Source organism: Salarias fasciatus, chromosome 11, assembly GCF_902148845.1.
Source record: "Salarias fasciatus chromosome 11, fSalaFa1.1, whole genome shotgun sequence".
Classification (NCBI taxonomy): Eukaryota; Metazoa; Chordata; class Actinopteri; order Blenniiformes; family Blenniidae; genus Salarias; species Salarias fasciatus.
Window position 1 is genome coordinate 17,815,422 of NC_043755.1, and position 21,452 is coordinate 17,836,873.

Sequence of the window (21,452 nt, forward strand, 5' to 3'; positions counted from 1 at the left end):
GCAGATGTTATTTTTAAACATGTTTAGTCTCAGGATCATGTGAGTGCACTAAAGCATTAGAAAAAGTCAACACAAAACAGCATAAGCAGGCTGTTCTACTGAGTAACATCTCAAAGACAAAATGTAGAAAAACTGGCCTTTATTTAGTCTTTTTACATATGGCTTTAGCTTTTCTTTTATTACAAACCGGTTTTACAAAAGGTTCTGAAGACTTCTGAATCACCTATGGAAGAGAAAGAAAAAGATGAAGATGGGTGATGACACTGCGACGGTACGTCTACGATCAGAAGCTTCCACACAGCTGCAACCGTGAAGCGCTCAATTAAAAACAAAACAAGAAACCCAAAAAAGAAAGCGAGGAAAATCTTGCGTTGACACAATGCATACATCAGACAGTAAGAGGCAAACCAAACAGACAGTCGTTGACAATTTTCAGAGTCAAACGTATGAATTAAAAAAATAAAGAGCAGACTTTTCCCTTTGCTGAGTCTTAAAATTTGCTCGGGTCTCATGTACACAGCAAACACTTCCATCCTGCAGAGGCCGGCGGATGACATTCCTTCTGTCTGCTCTTTCCAACCAAATTGAACACACTGTACCAATTGCAGCGCACAAATGTCAGAGCAAATTTAAAAAAATTACAAAGAAAAAAAAAAAAAAAAGCTGCAAAGCAAAGGCCAGTTCACCTCGATGGCCAGATGCACGTTCACCGTTTTTCCACTCTACACACAAAAAAAAAGCCCTCCATTCGTCGGCCTCCATAAAGTCACGTTATTCTAAACATGATCGGCATTTTTCTACAAGTCTACGTTACTACAATACAGCTCCTTCAATCAGTTATTGGATTCAGTGGAATTAGAAAACAGAATCAAAGTATCAAATGCATACTTAAAAATCATTAACACCGCATTACATTAGATTGCACTGCATCTAGTTTCAGTTTTCAATGATCCACCGACTGACACGCACAATGTAGAAAAGATGTTTCGTTGTTTTTCCAGACAGGTTTTAAGGTTAAGTCCGTCACGGAGACCTTCGCTCAGAGTCACAAAGGGTGTTGCATAAACGAGATATGGAGTCTTTTGCATACAGAGGTCTGCGGAGTGGACTCGGCCTCATGTCTCCCTCCTGGCCTTCTTCTTCTTTGCTGGTTTGGGCGCTTGGTTCTCTTCAGGTTTTTCTGTGGGAGCAGAGCGGATGGAGGAGGAGGAGAGAGATGAGCTGCTGCACCTCCGAGCACAACTTCACACACCTGTTTGAGAGCTGGTTTCAAGTCGAAATGATCACACTCCTCTTGGTTGGCGCCTGAGACACATTTTAATTAAGTTCTGTTTATAGCGAGTGTGAATCCAGCAGTGATGCTGCAGGGAGAACAGGGCTGGGAAACATGAATGAGATGAACATAGACTGCTAGGGGAGTTACGCCATCGTCAGCTGTTGGGCTTTTCTCATAATTTGAAATTAAAAAAGTTTGCTGATTATGGTTCACTTTAAGGGATGCAGTAGTCTTGTGATTGTGTCTTTCTGCAGCAACAGATTAAAACCTGGGTCTCCTGCTCTAACGTCAACACTTAAGATGCCAAACTGAAGCCGATTAAAGTGGTGCTAGCGACAGAGCAAGTTTCATATTGATGTGCAAAAAACACATAATTTACAAAACACTGATAATGAACTCTGGCCTTATCTATTTTTGACAGGTGACTTGTAGTTGGAGAATATCTGGTAAAGAAAATAAACGTCCAAGGTTGAGGCTGATACTGTTTCAGCAAGCGGAATTTAGTCGCCTTCCCGAGACATAACATGCACAAAAACACGATATATGCGAGGTCACAGAGGACTCGATCTCTGGACATTAAATGTTAATTGTGTTGTGTTTGCGACTCGGTGCCTGTTTGCACCAGGTTAAACAAGAAAATGCTCGAAAGAAAATAACGCGGAAGTGATGCGATATGAAATGTTTAAAAAATGCAATTAAATGTCTGAAGCGTTACAGTCACAGCCCCAGCAGGAGAGATATGCCGATGTTTAGACTGTTGTGGGTAAAACGAAGGATTATTGTGTTCTTCCGCTGTGAGAACATTGTGCTGCATCTTCTCAAAGCCACAATTCTCAAAGTGAAGCCAGTGATCTGCTGATGCATCGGCTGAAAACCAGATTAATATCTAAACTCATACTGAAAATAAATAAAGACACTGGTCCTGTAACTCTGGATAAATCTCCAGTATGGACAACTGTGGGTGACATTATGGTTTCCTTCAGGGCCAAAGCAGACAAAGTGACATCCCTGCTGATAGGAACTCTTAACATCAGTACCGTATTTTACAGTATCATTCATCTATTTAGAGTAATTTCATGAAGTAACTGAATATTTCCACTCGCCAGGCTTAGTAGAGACGGTCAGGGCTAGCAGCAACACTTTCTTACCAGAAGGACAAAGTTGAAACCAGTTTCAGGGCTTTTCAGCTGAAAACTCCCCACAACTTTTACTTAACCCAAACAGTGGCTGAGTTGAGCTCAGATAAGCCTCAGGTTTGTCTCAGTTCTTGTCAGACACTGTCTACTGTGTGCAGGTGCACGGCTGTGACCTCCACCAGGCTTACTTTGTTGTGCTGGAGCTGGGACGTTGTTCTGCTTGGCAGTGGACTCTCCGGTTGGCTTCTGTGGCACTTGTGTGACGGGGGGTTTCTGGGATTTGTTGTCCTTCGCTGGTCGCTCCACTCTCGCCTGCAGGGGAGGGAAAACGGTTACGGCTCCTTCGGCAAAGTGGGAAACAAAATGAGCGGCTCCAGCACCGGTGATGCCTCTTGACCGTGGGCTTCACTGACCTCCACAGCAGCTGCTTGGACTGGCTGGACGGCAGCGGGACTCTCCTGAGCAGGCGGCTGCTTCTTCACCGGGGCGGCGGGTGCAGTCTGCGGCTCCGGCTCCTCAACCTGAACGCCACACGGAGACCAGTCCATTGCAGAGAGGATGGTGAAAGTCAAAGACAAAATGTTCAAATCACCATTCCTGATAATAAAAGACAATCTGCACTGCAACTAAGTTGATTCTTGACCTCTGAGGAGTCCCGTGCACTGACCTGGCCAGCTGCTCCTCCCTCCTCGGCAGCCTTCTTCTTCTTCTTTTTCTTCTTCTTGGTTTTCCCTGCTCCGTCAGCAGCCGTCTCTCCCTTGTCCTTCTCGTCTTCATCGTCTTCCTGTACACAGACAGGATGCAGCATTAAATATATTAACACATGTTAAACACAGTCTGCAAAGAGTCAGAGAACTTTAGGTAACTGATCTGTGTGTGTGTGTGTGTGTGTGTAGGTTAAAAAGCCTGCATGTATTCAGCCTGCTGCACTGAGTGAGTCACTGTGAGCAGTGGCGAAGAACCGGGACAGGCGTCCCGAGGCCTCCTCCAGGGACGGGTGGATATTTTAAAAAGCTGCAGGTCATGACCAGGCGGGGTACGTACAGCAGCTCTGATCAGCAGCTCAACCTTGGTGGGCTCTGGGACGGGCTTCTCCGGGGCTGGAGGGGGCTCGGGGGTGGGCTCTTCGTAGTTGCCCCAGGCTTCAGAGGGGGCGTTCCAGTCAGAGCTGGGGTCAACTGAGCCGCCGTCTGAGGGAGAAAACAGTGAAAAAAAAACAAAAAAACAAAAAACAAGAAATGCTGAAGACGTTGAACAGCAGCAGAAGAAAGAAGGAAGTGGTTTTGCTTACTGAGTCCAGACCACTCATCGTCCACTCTGGCCTGACTGAGCCAGGGCAGATCACCCACAGGTTGAGACTCTGCAAACAGAACAAGTCAGTTTTTGCAGCACAGGGGATGTTTTAGGAAATGGTGCCATCTAGTGGTGACAGATATACTCACCACCTCCAAGTCCCAGTCCACTTAAAGACACCAGATTCAGCTTTGCACCGGGGATCTCCATCGGTTGGCTGCCAATCACAGTCCACGACTCTGAAACACACAGTCCACACACCACCGCTCAGTACAATTATCAAGCAGTCACCAAGAATATCACAACACAACCATGAAATCATGAGTGATGAAAAAACTGAACTGATTAGGATCGTTTCTTATGTTCAAGGAGAAAAGAGACCACCGTCACATCCCTAGTTTCACTTTCAGCTTCTGTAAAAGCAGAACAATGTTGATCAGGATGCGAGTGTCACATGACCACCTTCCCACCGAGCGGGACTTCAACCCCAAACTCCACTTCACAGGCACGAGCCAACCAGCGACTTGGTCAATGAGGCTTTGGTGGTTCACTCAAGTGTCTAACAGATTATCCTCCTCATATGGCACGATAATCAGCAGACCGGGTCTGAGTTACGTTTTGTCACAATGACAGAAAGAAAGATGTCTGTGACCATCGATTAGTGACCAGAAGTCTGAAGGCAACAAGGGGTGAAAAATACTGAATGCTGTCAGTGAAGATGTTATAAAGACTTTTCATGAGTTGCATGAATAAACCAATATCTTCAGCTATTGGAAAATCACAAGACATTTGAGGCCTCCCTTCCCACATAGCCTGCTTTCTGACCCGGCAGCTCAACAGGATCAGCATCAGGAGTTTGACATTCTGCCTTGTAATTTTGGACTGCAGTATTCAACAGAGTCTATCTTCTTCAAAACTTCGGTCAAATTCAGTCTCAACTGGGCCACCAATTAGAAGGAAAAAAAAAAAAAAAAACATTTTCTGGATTACTAATCTGTTGTTCAGAGGCATTGCCATCATCTGCTGTTCAGTTCTGGGTCTCAGTGTTGTGATAATTCAGCTACAATCACTGAAACTGTGCAGACAAGGAGTAGCAGGTACATTTATTTACATTTGAATCGAACATCTTTATACTTTTTTCCTCCTTGCCCATTAAAAGGACCCATCTCCTCCCCACCAAAGCAGATACGGAGGAAATCACACAACTCTGAATGTAGCATTCAACATGAAAATACTTGGGACATCTTTACCATCGATCCCTGACTCCCACATCGAGGCTGTCCAGGGGCCTGTCTTTGGGGCGACATTGTGGGCGGGGGCCTTCACTGCCACGTCAGTCGCTGGCGCTGCCACCTCCGTCACCTTGCTGCTGTTAACTAACACCAAGAGAGAAACATTGAACTGTCTGACCCGCATAAACACCCGTCAGACTGCAGTTTCCAACAAGAACAAACCACAAAGCAGACTGACCTTCCAAGCTAGGATCTGGCAAAAGTGGTGAAACATTATCTGCACATAATTACCTCGAGAAACGGCAGCTTCCACTTTCTCGGCCTTGACTTTAGCAGACTCTCCTGAGAATAAAGAATGAGAAGGTCAATGAAGGCCTGGTGCACCTGATAAATGAGGGTGTTTTCGAAGCCACAATGCGCACCACACTCCTGGCTAAACTCACTGGAGACTCAATTCCGTTCCCACTCTGCCAATTCTGACCACAGGAGACTGGTGAACAGAAATACCTCTCTCCAGATGCCAAATTAAACTGTTTACCTGCAATGATCTGCTTTTGTTTTTGCTTTATGTACATATATTAAAAGAAAAATATACATGTTCTCTCTTCCAAATTTAAAATGCTCCAAAATGAAGAAAACCTCCCACCTTTTTTCTTCTTCTGGCCTGCAGGTGCAGGGGCAGGAGCTGCAGCGGCCTTGGGCTGCTCTGGGGGGGTGCTCACAGGTGTGTCTCCTCCCCCGGGACTGGCTGAACCGTCGCTGGAACTCTTGTCTTTCTTGCGCTGCTCGCGTTTCTCCTTGTTGCTGACCTTGGTTTCCCACGTGCCTGAAAAATGCAGCGCTGGGATTAGCTGGAAAATGCTACAAGGGTTTCATTATGGGATTAGTGAGGAAATGTGGTATGGATTAGGCCGGGTGAAGCAATATATGGAAAGGGAAATGTATTCTGTGGGGGAGCAGTTTCTCATGCTGAGAATTAGTTAAACTATGATCAGAAGTAAAGCCACATTCAAATTCACTGGATGGTTCAGTGACCTGGTTCCAGGATGCAGTCAGAGCTGTAATTATTTGTATACTGACACAACAGTCAACATTTAAGCTCTGTAAATCACCACAATGGATATCCAAAATGGAAGAATCAACATCTGCACCTGAAATTTTAGGTCATGGTCAGCAATGCTGAGTAAACACTACTCATTTTAAAAATGACTCCATTAAAAAGTTCTTGTTTTGAAGCTTTGACTACATTTTTGCATGTCATACTTTATAAAAACCTTCATAACTGACCCTTTCCTGCAGCATCTGTGACTTAACAGTGGCTGTCAAAGGCAATAACTTCATGATCACTCTTGGAGATGAACATCCAATCTCAATGTAATGAATAAAATGTCACCTTCTTCTGGTTCTTTTCCATCAGCAGTCACAGTCTTTGTCTCCTTTACAGTCTGTTTGGCTTTCTTCTTGGACTTCTTTACCTGGAGAAAATGGTGAGCATAAAGTTAAAAAAACGGCCTTGGAAGAGTTTAAGTGAATGAGTGTGAGGATGTCTGACATATGATTGCCAGAACAAGAAGAGCAAGTGGACATTTGACACATGTTGCCTAAACCACAGTCAGTCAGTCAAGTCAGCAGGCTCAGGCTATTTATAAGTGAAACTACATACACTGATCAGGACTTCCTAAAAACGTACATTTTTTCTGTCATTTCATTTGCTGATTTCTGCGACAATACATCTCCTGAATGTTCGGGAGCCAGCTGAAGTGTTTTCGGGTGATTTTATGAGGATGGTGTGAGAAAGCAGGGGGCATCCCTCAGCTCCTGAAACCCTACACTGACACATGACTGCATCAGTGAAGAAAGGCGGTTTCTCTTTGGCTGCCCTCCAAAGAGGAAACCAAAAATAATGTCGGGGTTTGTGAGGAAATGCTGAGATATCACGGTACAGCTGCAGCACATGTCCGCGTTACCTCTGCAACCTTCTCCACCTTGGCTTCTGGTGGAGGCGCCTGGTGATGTGGCACAGCCTCCTCCGGCACTATGGCTTCTTCCTGTGGCTCGGAAACAGCTCTGCCATTTGGTTGGGCTTTCTATAACAGACGTGGAAACGAGAAATTCAAACACACGGAATGTGCTGCTGTACAGACAGTTCTGACAGACCACCACCCAGGAGGCCAGAGCAGCCCTGGAGCCGCAGCAGCCCGGGGCTAGCTGTCACTGTTAGCCTGACAGCTAGCCCGGCTAACGGCATCGGTACGAGGCTACCGCAGGGTGTCAGACAGCTCTCATATACGTGCCTTCTCCGCTTTCTTCTTCTTTTTCTTGGGTTCCTCGGCTTTCACCGGTTTACTGACGCCCTTCTTGATTTCGACCCCCTCATCCGCCGGGCTTATAGCGGGACGCTTCTTGAAGAGAGGCCGGCAGACGGAGGCCCACAGAGCGACCATCAGCAGCAGCCCGCTGCACGCCGCTAAGAGGATCATCCATGGCGGAATCAGTTCAGGCTTCAGTCCCAAATCCACGCCGAGCTCGGTGCGCAGGAACTCCAGGCCCTTGGACAGTAGTCCATTGAGACGGTTCGTGAGCAGCTCGACCTGCTGAGTGACCGCGTCCTGCCACTGCTCCATTGGTATTGTTTCTCAAACAACAGACCGATTAGTCACGCTTTGCCTGCCGCTAACCGCGCTAGCATGCAGTGCTAGCTAAAAATAACGGAGCGACTTCGACATGATGGATCAGAATGAATTCTTCCACCAGCAGCAGCATCAGTCAAGCTAGACAGACGGCTAGCCGATTAAATGATATGAACTAAGTTAGCAGACTAACTAAAAAGCCGGACGCTATCATGATAAAGTAACACGGTCCCGTTAGCTTGACCACCACAGTGTCTCTAATGTGACCGCGAGTCAAAGCAGGTTCACCTCATATGGCTCCGTTTGACTGGAGGAGAAACGATGCCTTCATGAACATCGGAAACTACACATCCGGGTTTTAAATCACAGTTTTGTTTTGTAGCATTCCTCCATTTTTTGTCATAAGGTGATTTCAACAAAATAGTTTCTTTAAAAAAAATTAAGTACTTTAACTGTCAGAAATAAACTATATTTTTAGGAAAGACACAATGAGATTAACGATATCGGGTAGATGTGTTTGACGTTTCACTTTTTCCACATAGGTACCTGAATGCACCAAAAACGAGCCACGACAACTCCAAAGAAATGGGCGGGGCTACAATTTTTCATCAACGCCGATTGGCCAAAACTCTCAGCTCAAAAAAGCGTCAAGTCTGAAATTTACTGATTCCAGATTACAAGATCTGTTTACTGGAAGTGGAGTCCATTTTCCATTTCGATAGGCATTACATGGAAAACGCATTTCACTCACATACTTCTCTTTTCCCTGCTTCTGCAAATTACACAAGGGATGTCAAACCGTCGGATCAGGCGCCACATCAAGCCCAATTTGACCGAGTGTGGGGGCAGGAACAGTAAAATGTCACTATATGTTCTGTATGTTTTTCTTTCTCTTTTGAAGTCCAATGAAACACCAATACATTAAATTTTACCCCTTTTTAAACAAAATCCAAAAAAACTGACATTTAGAAATAAAATAATGCAAAATTTCAACATCATGCCATTTGTATGATGCAGAATGTCAAAATACTCTTTCCACCATGGTTTGGCTAAAAATGCAACAAATTACTTTTACACTTATTTATTCATTTATTTGATTGGGACAGTGCATGTTGACGAACATACATAAAAAACATGAATGTAAACATGCCAGATTATAGCCGAGGACTTGAAAATGGCTGCTCTGACACCACTGCTTGACATTTTTAGACAAGTTCATACTCCATGTAAAGAAAGCTTCAATGTAAGGTTTTCAACCTTCACTGTGACCAGGACACTCAGATGAATAAGGTTATTAGACGACCTGCTTTACCAACCATCAGCTACCCCTGAATCTATATACATATTTAATAAAATTTTTACATCTTGTTTTAGAGAACCATTAAAGAATGAGATAACTTGTCATCCAGTTTATCTTGAGATGCATTAAAGACTGAATGATATCTGCTGTGTAGCAATAACTCATTAGTATAACATACTGAATAAGCCTTCCTTTAATGTCAAAATCAAATCAATGAAAGACAAGAATGAAATGTTTTTGTAAAATGGATCAGATGGGTCTCAAATGAACAGAACTCTTCTGTACGGCTGTGACATTAAATCTCCACTTCACAAAAAAACACAATGGACAACTTATTTGCATCCAAGTTTATTTTGAAATTCCCTACTCCCCCTGTACAAGAAAAAAAAAGACTTTCCACAAAGGCAGCAGTGAACTGTCAGTACTTATTCTCAGGGAAGGAAAAAAACAAAACAAAACAAAAAAAAAAACGGATAATCACAGTGTGTCTTCTTCTTTTCTTCTTCTTCTTTTAAATATTTCTACTGCTGTCATCTTTGGCTGGGTTTCCGGCAGACAGTTTTCTGTCAGACCAAATTCCTGGGAAGCAGAGGTTGAAGCCAATAGAGCAGAGCTGTGGGCTTTACATTTTACAGTGCCAATGCAGGAATGTTCTGGACCGTATACCTGTTCTTCATTAACACACACACGCGCACACAAAAATAAAATAAAATAAAAATTGAAATAAAAATAAGCCGTTTGTGTTCACAACACAAACAAATATTACCGCCTGGGGAGATAGCGACAGTATGTCGAATTTGATAAAATTGTTTAGACAAAAAATAAATCTACAAAAATGGAGCTAGGTAAATATTACACAACAGTAAACATGTTTTTCTTTTTTCCTTTTTAAACTCTTTTGTTGAACCTCTACACGAAACCAAAATTCTTGGTCTTAATGGCTAGCAGGAGTTTCTGTTTGAGTATCTGTTTCGAAGAGTAGAGTGGCACGTAGAGACGTGAGATGCAGGTGTTGGCTGTGGGGAGGTGCTGGTCGTCTGGAGGCCGGATGGTGATGGAGGGCATCGGCTGAAAACCCTCCTCACTGGCTGGGAGAGACGGACTGGAGGTCCAGAAGTACACCTGAGGAGCAGGGACACCATTGCTCTTCACTGGATTTAATATTTCACTGCATATTAATTCAACTCGGAAGTGTTTGTTGTTCAGTGTTTAAAACAAAAATAAGTTCATCAGGTTTAAAAACTCAGTGGAGGACTGAGGATGGCATTCACTGTATTGGTTACAATTGTTTTTCCCCTCAAATGATTTGTTTTTGCCCTCAAGATAAATCAATAGGGTTTGTCTGGCAGCAAAAATGAGGTGTGGTGTGTGGCACAGGTAAAGCCAGAGCAGAGGAGAGAAAGGTGGTGTGTGGTAGGAATGAGCTGAAGACACTGAAGAGTGTGCCACAGCATATTTAAATACACTTCATAAAACTCCATCTGTTTTGTAAAATCCTCCTCATCAAACCAGGAGACGGTCTTATGAGCAGAAAAACAGTAGTGCTAGTAGTAATGCAGTAGAAGATGCAGCAGGCAAAGTGAACCATCTTAACTTAGAAGAATTGAAAAGAGCAGCACCGTGTGCATAATAACTTTGCTAATATCCACTAAAAGCCACTAAGCCAGACTAATGTCGACTTTCTTTTTGTTATTCCTCAGTAATGGGAGCCGAACTGAGAGGACATGTGCTTCTTTTTAATAATTTAAGAACTAAATAATGCTTTGTGGTGTATGAGGAGAACACACTTACCAGATCTTGCCTCTCAGTCATACTCATCTTTTCCACTATGGACCAAAACCAGCGTTTGAACTGGAGAAGTTTGTCCGCATTTTCCCCTGGAAGTCAAACCAAATATGTGTTTAGTACAGGGCAGTAATATCTTACAAAAGCCTCTTCTAATTTTGATGAGTTCAAAATGAAGAAAGCAGAGAAATGCACAAACCAGACTCATCGTTGAAGGAGGTGAAGCTAATGAGCATCTGGACGTTCACTTCTCCGCAGCCGTTGACCAGCAGCCTGAAGTCCTCGGCCGTCAAGTCTTCCAGGGCGTTCTTAGGAAGTACGTCCAGCAGGCCTTTCCTCATCGCCTTCAAAACACAAAAACCACATGTGTTTACAAATGACCAAACGCTACGTGAGCCTAATCTTCAGTATATGCTCAGCACAACACAAAACACTGCAACATCTGACTCACATGAAGAGGCTGCTCAGCCACCACCAGCATTCTGTGTTCTGCATACTTCCTCACGTACTCGTACACGTTGAGGGGCGTTACTGGCATGTTGACCCCGCCGGACAAAAGCTCCACCTGAAAATGAACAAAGAATTAATATTAGAGACTACTGATGGGCCTAATAGTCAAAATATAAGGCTGCTTTTAAAATCTGGTGTGTGTCTTTGTTATCTCCTGCTCTACAGAGTATGACGGTGTGTCAGCCTTGTGTGCTATCTGGCTGAGGTGATGCTATGAGGACTGAGTCCACTACCTGTCCAGCTCCCTCCTCTTTGCAGAGGTCAATGGCAAAGGCCAGGTCCATGGCAGCAAACACTGCGTCCGCTTCGCCGGCCTGCGAGTGGCGGATGAGCTGCCGCAGGCTCTCGTACATCACCGGGTCAAAGAAGGCAAAGTCATGCCAGTTCACCTGAAGCAACACGGATCGGGAGGACTTTTAGAAATGTTCATTTGAAACCCAACGAACAAGCAGTTCACGACTACGGGCTTCGTCTTACCTTCCTCCCAAGCAGCACTTTGATGACATGTCTGTTCAATGTGATTGGACAGAGTTCATTCTGCAGGAGACACAACCCCAGTATTCTGCAAAAAAACACAAAAAAAACACCTTGAACAGATGCCACTTAAATTTTCATACAATCAAATGAAAAGTAAAGATCTTCCATATCTCTCACCTGCCAATGTTACGGAAGCAGTTGAGTCTGGCCTCGGTGTTTTTTCCTGGTCGAGGAGAGTAGAAGCCTCGTTTTCCAGGCTGGTAGAAGAGAGGAGCGTTGTCGTCCCCGTCGTCGGGGTCGTCCAGCTCCATGTCGACCACACTGCGCGTTGAACCATGGCGCTTACGATTCTCCTGCTGCTGCAAACGGATGAAAAGAGGCGATGGTTAGGCCAAGGTTAGCAGACTGGCAGTCAGAAGAAGCTGTGTGATGTGAAGCAATCCTTTGTGTAGAATCCTGTTTTTTTTGAGACGTTGCTTGAATTGAAAAAAAAAAAAGAAAAAAGAAAAATATTAAAATCTACGTGGAAAATAGCTTACTTGTGCTTTCTCTGGAGCTTCTGGAAGACCCAGGTCCAGTATACTGTCAGCACCGTTTTCCCTGGAAAGAGGAGAAAGCGTTTTGTTAACAATGAAGCAGTGGAAGAACAGTATGAACGGCTACAGGCATGTTTTACTGTCACACTATACAGCAACACTTCAGAGGATCCTGCAGAGAGGGTTTCAAGTTCTTTACCTCCCGTGTGCAATGAGGAGCTCCATGGCCTCCTCCACCCTGGCTCTGAGAGAGTCCTCACTCGCCAGCAGCAGCAGGAGCTGGGCAGGAGAAAGCTCCAGCAACATACCAGTGATTTTACTGGCAAAAGCCTGAGAAGAAAACAGACAAAAAAAAAAAAAAAAAAAAAGAAAAAAGTGTGACAAAGTAAAAAGAACAATTATTCCAATTCAGCTTATTATCAGCTTTGTCGAAGTACAAAAGCCTTCAAGAAGGAGTTGATGGATTCTTACAGGCTGCATTGCATGAACTCGCGGGTAGAGTCGCTCCCCGAGCGCCTGTCTGTGCACAGGCAGCGGGTCGGGCTCGTCACTGGGGTTTCCTTCTGAAGAAGGCCTGAAAGGCCGGGTGTCTATGGACAGTTGCCTCCTTGAATCCCTGGAACAAACATTTCTTGTCACTGCCTTACGACACACTTAGATTCCATGATCACGATAACTGGAATTACAGAGCTGAGTTCACCTGTCTCTGTCTCTTCGAGATCCTGCTCGAAGCCCTCCACTCCTCCTCTCTCTCTCACGATCTCTGTTCCTCAGACGTTGCATTAGATCTGCACATGCAAAGTACGTACAAGTTCAGTTTTTACTCAGTTTCATGCTGTAAATGTGCTTTGACTGTCCAACAGTATCAGACACAGTGAGAAGTGTTTCCATGATACAGTAGTTTCTGTCTTGTCATACTTGAACTGTAATCGTGAAGACACGTACTGCTGGCCTGCATGCCCTTGCTGACGCTCTGGACACAGTCCAGGTTGGGCAGCTTGTCATTGGAGAGGAGAGCCAGAGCGATGGCCGTGTAGAAGCTGCGGGCCACGCCGCTGCCTTCGCCGGGCTCGTCTTTGAAGGTGACTTTAACCCGGTGCACGGCCATGGGCGTGGTGGTGCACCGCCTGCCGAAGTGCGTGTTGAGCTGACGCATGGTCTGCTGGATTAGCTGGTCTCTGTCGCGGTCCACCTCCAGGGCCAGGTCACGGGACTGCAGGTTCCTCAGCTTCTCCATCTCCCGACGGAACTTCGACTCCTTCACCTCAAAGCCGCCCAGCTCTGTGAGGATCTGGAACAAACAAAGAGGACGGTTGTTAAAAGTTCACTTGACAGAATACATTTTTTTCAAATAACAATCAGAGACACTTCATTAACAGAGCTGTGATTGGTCTCCGAGTCTGAATGACTGAGTATTTTTAAACATGAAGCGACTGGCCAGACTCACTGCAGCTGATTCTACTGTAGTGGATCGATATTTAATGCTGCATGGAATGAAGATTTTGAGCTTCAGCATTAAATATGTCTTTTAGACACTGCATTCAGGAAAAACTGGAATTTCACATGATCACAGTCGACTTTAGTTTGGACAATGAAACAATTTATCCACGAGTGACAGCGTCATTCCAGTCTGAAGAAATGATTGAATAGATGACTGAAGCCAGCAGGAACATAATGAAGTATCTGTAAAAATGTGAAAGGGTTGGTCTTTGCTACTTTTTCCCCCATCTTAAATGAATTTCAAGGTGAAAATTTACCGAGCCGGGTTCAGCTCCCACATCCTCCATGAAGACACGACCGAAGAGTTCCAGTGAAAGACGCCAGCGGCCCAGCAGCATGTCATGTGAGATCATCATGCCCATAAAACTGCAGTGAGGTCTAAACAGGAAGAAAACACAGCGCTTGAATTATCAGGATGTTGGAATGATGAAAGGAAATTTATCCTCACTGAAGCAGGATCTTTTACTTTATTTCCTTCTTGAAAGCCGTTAAAGCAGGAATCTGTCGGTGTACCTGAAGGAAGGGAGCGGCGGGCCGTCGCTCTCCGTGAGGCCGATCTCGGCCAGCAGGCTGCTCTTCAGCTGAGCGGCGAGGTCGTGGGGCGAGGGTCCCGGTTTGGAGGTCTCCATCTCCTGCTCCGCCAGCGACTGGCCCTCGGCGCTCCGCTGGCTGGCCTCCATGCTCATCACGTTCTTCAGGTTGGCCGAGTAAGACATCTTGGTGGGCAGAATCTGTTTCGGCGGAGCACAGTTGTTTTTTAGTGGACCATGCTGTCGGACGACGGCAGCGTGATGACAGAATGAAAACACGGAAATGGCGCGCACGCACACACACACACACACAACACAAGCCATGTTCATATATCCACACTTAAATGAGCGTGCACAGACAGACTATCCAACACACGCATTATTTCTCAACAAGAACAGAGTTGAGGAAATAATGAATCCTGGATAGTTCTCCACTCATTTTCATTTAAAATTTCAGGTATTTTAGCATTTTGATGGGAATCTTAATGCATGGATATCAGAACACAGTTGCCAAGGTGCTTGTCCAGTGAAGAGGGGTGGTATACCTGAGAGGGGGAGGGTAGAGAGGAGCCCATGTTTACCTCCAGGCAGTTCCTGTCCATGCTTGCCTCAGCCAGGCCTTTGGTTGCCATGTAGGAGGAGGAGTACAAGCCCTGAGAGGGACGACCGAACAGATCCTCCTTTCTGGCATTAGGCTGTTAGAGAGGGAGCAAAATTGAGTTTCAGCTACAAATGACATTTATTTATCACATGACATGTTGGCTTGTCACAGTGTGCTTTGTCTTCAGCGTTGCAGGGAGCAGGACTGGTAAGACCGCCGAGGAGCCACACAGGCAGTTTTGACAAAATACTGAGAAACGAGCCACATTTCTAGAAGAAGAAAGATGTCTTGGAACGTAACGGACGATTTAATCCAAATCATCAGCAGTTTGATGAACTGATTATCTTCTCTGAAAAAGCAAATTAATGTAGCAAATACTTTGACAAGAGAAATTTTAAAAATGTGATTGGCTGTTAGTTTTTATCACTCATTTTGAATAGAAGACTTCTCTTTCCGTCAAACTTTCATGTTGAATTCCTTGAGTCAGAGAAGCAGGGAACCTGACCTGCAGTAGGTGGGGCTGGTCGGCCAGAGGAATGGCCTCGGCCAGAGGAACATCGAACGGGTTGGGAGGGATGCAGCCCAGGAAAGTCATGGAGTCGGACCGACGAAAGAAGGGGTGGTTCTGACCCGTCTCGGCCGGAACTGGATCGTCATCCTTGTCCTGCAGAGTCGAACCTGGAACGGAAAAGAAACAAACACTCTTAAAAGCAGCCATGTATGACAATTATTCAAGCACAGACAGATCTATAAGAACACTCTATATAAATAAAGGCAGTGTGGGAATAAAACCAAGTGACTGCATTACAACAAACCGATGGACACAGAGTTGATTTACTGGGTAGTGAACAGAATGAATGACCTCTCTAATGCATAAATCTGTTAAAAAAAAGGCTGAGTACTACAGAAACAAAGAACAGTCTTTTGCTTAGTATAAAGCTTAATTACAGTCTGTCGAACAGAAATTTTTTTTCCAACCACAAAATGTAGAAAACAGCCACAGTAAAACTGTCTCGGTGGCTGGAACGGTTTGTATAGTTATGATAAGTGGTTACGATCCACTTTGAGCTGATTGGGTTGGCTGAACATATAGGAAGGAAGCAAGAAACAACATGCAAAATGCACACACACTTTTCATCACTCTGTCACCACCGGAGGATGTGCACAGTGATTATAATGATAGGAGGCGCGGCCTTGTTCAAGCTCAACAGAAAAACTCCAGAGAATAGTTGCAGATTATACTTTGACATTACAGCCAACGTTCATTTGTTACTGTTAATTACCTTAATATCAGATGACTTGGGAGGTTTTTTTATATTAACTATCATATTTATCATGCAGCATCTACTCTCAAACACAGTTTGTCTGGCTTACTCTGATTGGTGTCTTCATCATTCTCATGCTCCGAATCCTCATTGTCCAAACCAAGCTCCAAAATCTCTCGATTCCTACAACATGAAGAGCAAAACATGAACATTAAGAATACTTTTATTCAAATCCACATTTTTTTTCTAGCCTCTAAGTGGCAAAATTTTATCCATAACATCACTAATAATTTAAAACCGATGTAATAATCATGTACCTCTTTCTATCAATCTGTGGGGTGTCCAGTGTCGTCTGCTGGTTCATGGCCTTTATCCAATAAATAAGAGCCTGGAATACGTAGGCCACATGTTTCAGAGAGCACACGTCCAACACGGGGAGGACATCCGAGTGCTCGTCGTTGTGGGAGCGCATCAGTGACAGAGCGTAGTTCAGGAAGTCGCCCCGGGCAGACATCATGCCTTGTCGGGCTGTCAGCAATGTGGCCGCCCTCCTGAAATCACAACAAACAAGTCAGAGTGTGGAGGAAACCATTTCACTTTACTTCCAGATCACTATTATCAACTTGTTAAACGTTGTCTCATATTGGATAGTTTACCACAACGACTGGATTAGGAAACGTCTCAGACACATAATGAAGAGCTGTACCTGCGTCCCTCCAGAGAGCGCAGGTTGGCCTCCTCCCGGGCGGTCATGCGCTCCCGGCGAGCCGAGTGCTGGGACGCGTGCAGCGGGTGGCTGGGATGACCGGGGTCTCCAGCAGAGGACAGAGCGGAGCCGTACCGCAGCTGAGCCTCAGTGGAATCCATGATGGAGACCATCCAGTTCCAGGTGGGAATCAGCTTCTCCTCAACATAGTTCTGGTTCACACAACAAACAGTGGCATTTTTTTTTTTTAATTTTTGCATAGATTAAAAAGATTTGTTCTTGTGAGTGGCTGCCACATTATCTCCACATGTCACGCTCTGCTTTACCTGCAGGTTGACTGCATCCTGGTACGTTAACTTCACAGCGGCAGGGTACTGCGAGTACACAAGATGGTTGTACTTTGGAATCAGACTCATGAGGTCCGAGATCTGTCGGATGACGATGCTGTAGGCGCGGGCGAGGCTGCTGGCGGACGTCAGGTAGCTGCTGGAGTTGCTCGCCTCCAGAGCGGCGGCTGCGGCGGCAGCACTGGAGCTGATCGCACTGGAGCGGCGCAGGTTGGTGGGGTCAATGTATATCAGGCCTGTGGAACTTGCTGTGACCAAGAGAGAACGTACAGGGAGAGTTGGCGAACTCGGTTTTCGTGACAACAGCCAACGGGCAGAGACGGCAGACGGTTACTGACCGGCTGGTGTTGAGGAGCTGGAGGGGGCGGTTCCCGTTGCTCTTTGGCTGGGGGTGTTTCGAACTGCCCACTGCATGGAGCGAGGCGCCTGGGCCGCGCTGTTGGCGTGAGAGGCGCTGGTTGTTCTTTCCAGCGGCTCGTCCAGGAGGAAGGTCTCGTGGTCGACGTCGTCGCTCTGGCTGCTGCTGCTGTCCGAGTCACTGGAGTCGTTGGACTGGGAGTCATCCTCTGAAAAGAAGGCAGGGACACTGCTGGCACCTTCAGTAGAGAGGAAAATAATAAACAAAAAAACAAAACAAAACAAAAAAAAATAAAGAAAGAAAAAAAGACAAGAGACAAGTTTACTGGTTTGCGTCGTCACACCTGTAACTTTTGGTTTTCATCAGACTTATGCAGGGTGCAGGTTAGTGAGTCACACCACAACAATGCAAATCAGCGCTAATGAGGCGGTGAAAATCCAGAGGCAGGAGGTCAAAACAGCTGCAGATCCTGCTGATCAACTTATTTAATTTGGTTCAGTTTTCTGAAAATATTCCAATGTTGCACTGTGAAGAACACTGTGGAAACTAAACGTCAAGATCATTAGTGTAAAAAAATAAAAAATAAAAAAATAACACTTGAGATGATCAGGGAGAAAGAAAACATACCATCTGGAAAAGTTACATTGATTAGTTTGTTATTTGGGTGAAAGATCAACAAAGACTACTCCTGTGATGAGGGTTGATATTAGTATAAAAATGATCGTGAAATAATAGTGAAATGTGAAAATGGGACGAACTGAAAGAACTCTGGGCAGGAGACTGCGTATGCAAATTCACTCTCTCCCTGACATCTTTATATGCATTGAAGTAAAGAGGAGCTCATACCAAAAATAGGAAATGCCAAGGACACCCTACTGCCTGCAAATGAAATACATTGGATATTCAGCCAGGGACCATTTAGTCTGCTGCTCTCCAAACATAAATCCCCACAATCCAAAACGCTGACTCTGAAGGACCAGTGATTCAGTGAGGACTGACTCAGTCTGTCACTTTGGGAAAAGTAAACCATTGCGCAGAAAGGCAATTTCTTTTTAATAAGCAGTTGGAGTCTCCCAAAAACTGGAAGGATCTCAGCTGCTGAGATGGAGGTGACTGCATTTCCAAAAAGGCCTCAAAAAAGGAGCAATGCTTTGAAAATACAAGCAACTAGCAGAATTCCTACTAGACTGCAAACAGCTGCTGACCCACCTGCTTCAGAGCCTGCAGTGGCTGCTGTGACGACACTCCTGCGGCCGCTGGCGTTGTCCTGATTGCTGTGGTTGCTTTCGCTGTCGCTCTCCGTCTCTGCTGCCGCCAGCAGGTCCAACTCTATATCACTTCCTGTAAGCAGGAACAAAACGGCTTGTTAGGATTCAATCGACCATTGTTCCAACCAAATTCAGAGTAATAAACTGCCTTAGAAAAAGGAAAATTCAGGTGTGTGTGTGTGTGTGTGTGTGTGTGTGTGTGTCTGTCTCACCATCTTCATCGTGCTCATCATGCTGTCCCTCTGCTTCAGCATTTTCTTCTCCCTGCTCTTCCTGGTCATCATGATGGTCTTCCTCCCCTGCTACTCCTTCAACGACTTCAACCTTAGAGAAAAACGTAAAAACTATTAGCTACCAACAAGGAAAATGGCTCAAACCTAAAATTTTACCGTAACACAGCAAGATCCAAAAATTTAGTAGCCTTATATCTAAAGTTAATTATGATTTCAACAATTAAAAGAGGAAAAGCTCCCCAACCTCTTCCACATCTGCTGATACAATGTCATCCTGCTCTTCATCTCGTCCTCTGACAGGCTGGGACTGGCTGCTGCGCCGCGGCTGTGGGTTCCTGATAATGTAGGAAGCAGCCGTCTGACTGGAGCTGGAAATCCAACGCAACTTGTGTTAAAACACCAACTCAGAGAGACAAACCAATCATCTTCCCCAAAATTATTATACTGTTTGAAAAGTTACCCAATCTTCTTAAACATATTTTTTCAAATAGCAACAGAGAAACAATAATTCAACCAACCTGCTGGACTGATCAGGTGAGGGTCTTGGCGGGAGAGGCTCAACGGAGAAGAGCTCCTCGCTGCCCTGCACAGCATCGATGCTGGTGCTGGCTAAAGTGAATGGAGCCGTTGGTCTGGCGATCCCCATTCGCACCGGAACGATGAGTGACTCTGCGACGTTGCACAGCTCCTCCACAGCGTAGGGCAGCAGAGCTTGGAACACACGCCGACATTTCCCAATAGGCTGGGGGATGAAGTTGCTAAGCACAGAATATTGGGAGAGAAATGGTTAGTATTTGTTTCACCAAACTATGTTAATCTGGCTCATATGATCAGATACTGTTAAAATGTTTTTATTTTGAATGAAAATTACAGAGCCAAGGATGAAATATTCTCACTGCTTATTATTCGGTAAACTGTGTTCTTACTTTTTCTTCTTGGACGAGGCCATCTCCACGCTGAGGATGACAAACACTCGAGCTACAGAGCGAAGGAACCTCCTGGTGACATTGACTGCCTCCTCTCTCCGACCCGGAGTATACTTGTTCTGCAGCTCCTTCACCAGAGTGCCCAGTAAAGTATCGATGAACTAACACAGGAGAGGAGATACACAGTGAGGGCCATCTTCAGAAAACTACTGCCATGTCTCAGCAGCTAATCATGACAGTCCTCTCATGTTGTTCAGCTTCCTCCTTATCTGAGCGAAGTGGAAGGAGAATCTGGACTTACCGTGATGTCGGGAGCGCACTTGACAATGAGGCAGTGAGTGAAACAATCAAGGCGAATGGTGCCACTCTGTTGATTCAAGTAGACCTGCTCTTCAGGCAGGAGGTGGGCGATTCGACTGCTAGCACTAAGTCTGGAAAAGCACAAAAATACACCATTATAAGCAGCAGCAATTATAAAGCGTGTTTTTTTTTTTTGTTTTTTTTTTTTAACTGCGTGATGTTTTTACAAACGGAGCAGAAATGAATTCCTTTACTTACGGGTCTTTATTCTCCTGAGAACCGAACATGATCATCGACTTGAGGGCATTCCAGTCCTGCAGAACCCGCTCCAGAGCAAGCTGAGCGAAGCGGGGAGGCTCGAGGTCATGGTCTGGCATATCAGAGTCTGAAACAAAGAAAGCAATGACCTTGAAGTATATTGACTGTGGAAAGGCTGCAACCTTCACTCAGCAAACTATAAACCTCTAATGACCATCAGTCATCTGGACGAAGGAGATGAAAGTCGTCTTACCTTCCGCATTGGCAGCCTTGCGGTTCCTGTCTTCTCGGATGCGTGGAGGTCTGTACTGACAGTGTTCAACACTCTGCCTGGCAACAGTCTGAACCAGGAACAGTAAAATGTGCTCTCCCCTGTGGACGGAGAACAATATCAGACACACTGTCAGATCTTCAGCTGTATTGTGGTTTCTTGAAAATGTGATCTAGAGTAAAGAAACAGCAGCTAATTTGAGAGAAAAAAAAAGAGAGGGAATAAGATCTCACCGGCTGTTTGGTGTTGTAACCAGATTGGTGGTTGTGAGTAACCTGTACAGCAAATCTAGACGAGCAGCCTTCTGGCCGGCTATCAGTGTTTTACACTTGCATTTCTCCCAACAGTCACAGTATGCTGTAGGAGACGTCCTTTTCAACCTGGGAATGCACGGTAACAAATGTATAATCGCACATACGACGTAGAATTAAATACTAATAATTACTAGCAATTGCAGGAGAGCCTTAAAGGCTGAATGAGGCTGAACTTAAAACTAGCACTTACTTGCAGTCGTGTCCTTTATGACAAACCCTCGCACACTCCGTGCAGCAGCACAGAGACTCCAGCAGTCCACACGTTCGACACTCGAAGATATCCTGCATACACAGTCGTCCAAATGTCAGTATGTGCCAGAACATGATCCATGACAAAAGCTGAACAAACAACACTTGTCTTCAGAAAAGGGCCTGAAATGCAGTGTGATGATAACCTTGA

At 45.2% G+C, this 21,452-nt stretch overlaps 2 protein-coding genes across 11 annotated transcripts in view; both read right to left on the reverse strand.

Annotated features, from left to right (window-relative positions):
• Positions 1-122: 122 nt before the first annotated feature.
• On the reverse strand, positions 123-7,875 carry LOC115396797 (protein LYRIC-like). 2 transcript variants are annotated; one of them, XM_030102827.1, is made up of 13 exons: positions 7,232-7,875; positions 6,905-7,024; positions 6,331-6,412; positions 5,584-5,763; positions 5,229-5,279; positions 4,956-5,081; positions 3,855-3,944; positions 3,704-3,772; positions 3,457-3,602; positions 3,080-3,196; positions 2,826-2,933; positions 2,601-2,724; positions 123-1,180 (listed from the first exon to the last, which is right to left on the reverse strand). In XM_030102827.1, the coding sequence occupies exons 1-13, from the start codon at positions 7,559-7,561 to the stop codon at positions 1,116-1,118; spliced, it is 1,608 nt and encodes a 535-aa protein (XP_029958687.1). In that variant the 5' UTR covers positions 7,562-7,875; the 3' UTR covers positions 123-1,115. The 2 variants fall into 2 exon arrangements, with proteins under 2 accessions (XP_029958687.1, XP_029958688.1); XM_030102828.1 differs by lacking the exon at positions 3,704-3,772 and having other exon boundaries at positions 3,858-3,944.
• A 1,298-nt stretch (positions 7,876-9,173) lies between these two features.
• The window catches only part of ubr5 (ubiquitin protein ligase E3 component n-recognin 5), a 28,638-nt gene continuing 16,359 nt past the window's right edge, over positions 9,174-21,452 (reverse strand). For 2 of the 9 annotated variants that reach the window (XM_030101941.1, XM_030101935.1), the window contains 31 exons: positions 21,243-21,334; positions 20,972-21,118; positions 20,721-20,839; positions 20,468-20,594; positions 20,211-20,340; positions 19,910-20,070; positions 19,502-19,741; positions 19,228-19,351; positions 18,963-19,074; positions 18,692-18,823; positions 17,463-17,720; positions 17,104-17,372; positions 16,778-16,989; positions 16,389-16,622; positions 16,181-16,254; positions 15,312-15,484; positions 14,751-14,900; positions 14,189-14,406; positions 13,933-14,053; positions 13,094-13,466; positions 12,876-12,963; positions 12,647-12,791; positions 12,375-12,505; positions 12,179-12,239; positions 11,817-11,998; positions 11,640-11,724; positions 11,396-11,551; positions 11,104-11,217; positions 10,852-10,996; positions 10,659-10,744; positions 9,777-9,989 (listed from right to left, as the gene is read on the reverse strand). In XM_030101941.1, the coding sequence (XP_029957801.1) occupies positions 9,777-9,989; positions 10,659-10,744; positions 10,852-10,996; positions 11,104-11,217; positions 11,396-11,551; positions 11,640-11,724; positions 11,817-11,998; positions 12,179-12,239; positions 12,375-12,505; positions 12,647-12,791; positions 12,876-12,963; positions 13,094-13,466; positions 13,933-14,053; positions 14,189-14,406; positions 14,751-14,900; positions 15,312-15,484; positions 16,181-16,254; positions 16,389-16,622; positions 16,778-16,989; positions 17,104-17,372; positions 17,463-17,720; positions 18,692-18,823; positions 18,963-19,074; positions 19,228-19,351; positions 19,502-19,741; positions 19,910-20,070; positions 20,211-20,340; positions 20,468-20,594; positions 20,721-20,839; positions 20,972-21,118; positions 21,243-21,334 (4,872 nt within the window). Of the gene's footprint in view, positions 9,990-10,658; positions 10,745-10,851; positions 10,997-11,103; positions 11,218-11,395; positions 11,552-11,639; positions 11,725-11,816; positions 11,999-12,178; positions 12,240-12,374; positions 12,506-12,646; positions 12,792-12,875; positions 12,964-13,093; positions 13,467-13,932; positions 14,054-14,188; positions 14,407-14,750; positions 14,901-15,311; positions 15,485-16,180; positions 16,255-16,388; positions 16,623-16,777; positions 16,990-17,103; positions 17,373-17,462; positions 17,721-18,691; positions 18,824-18,962; positions 19,075-19,227; positions 19,352-19,501; positions 19,742-19,909; positions 20,071-20,210; positions 20,341-20,467; positions 20,595-20,720; positions 20,840-20,971; positions 21,119-21,242; positions 21,335-21,452 lie in introns of all 9 variants that reach the window. The other 7 variants (XM_030101937.1, XM_030101934.1, XM_030101939.1 and 4 more) reach the window with 7 other exon arrangements.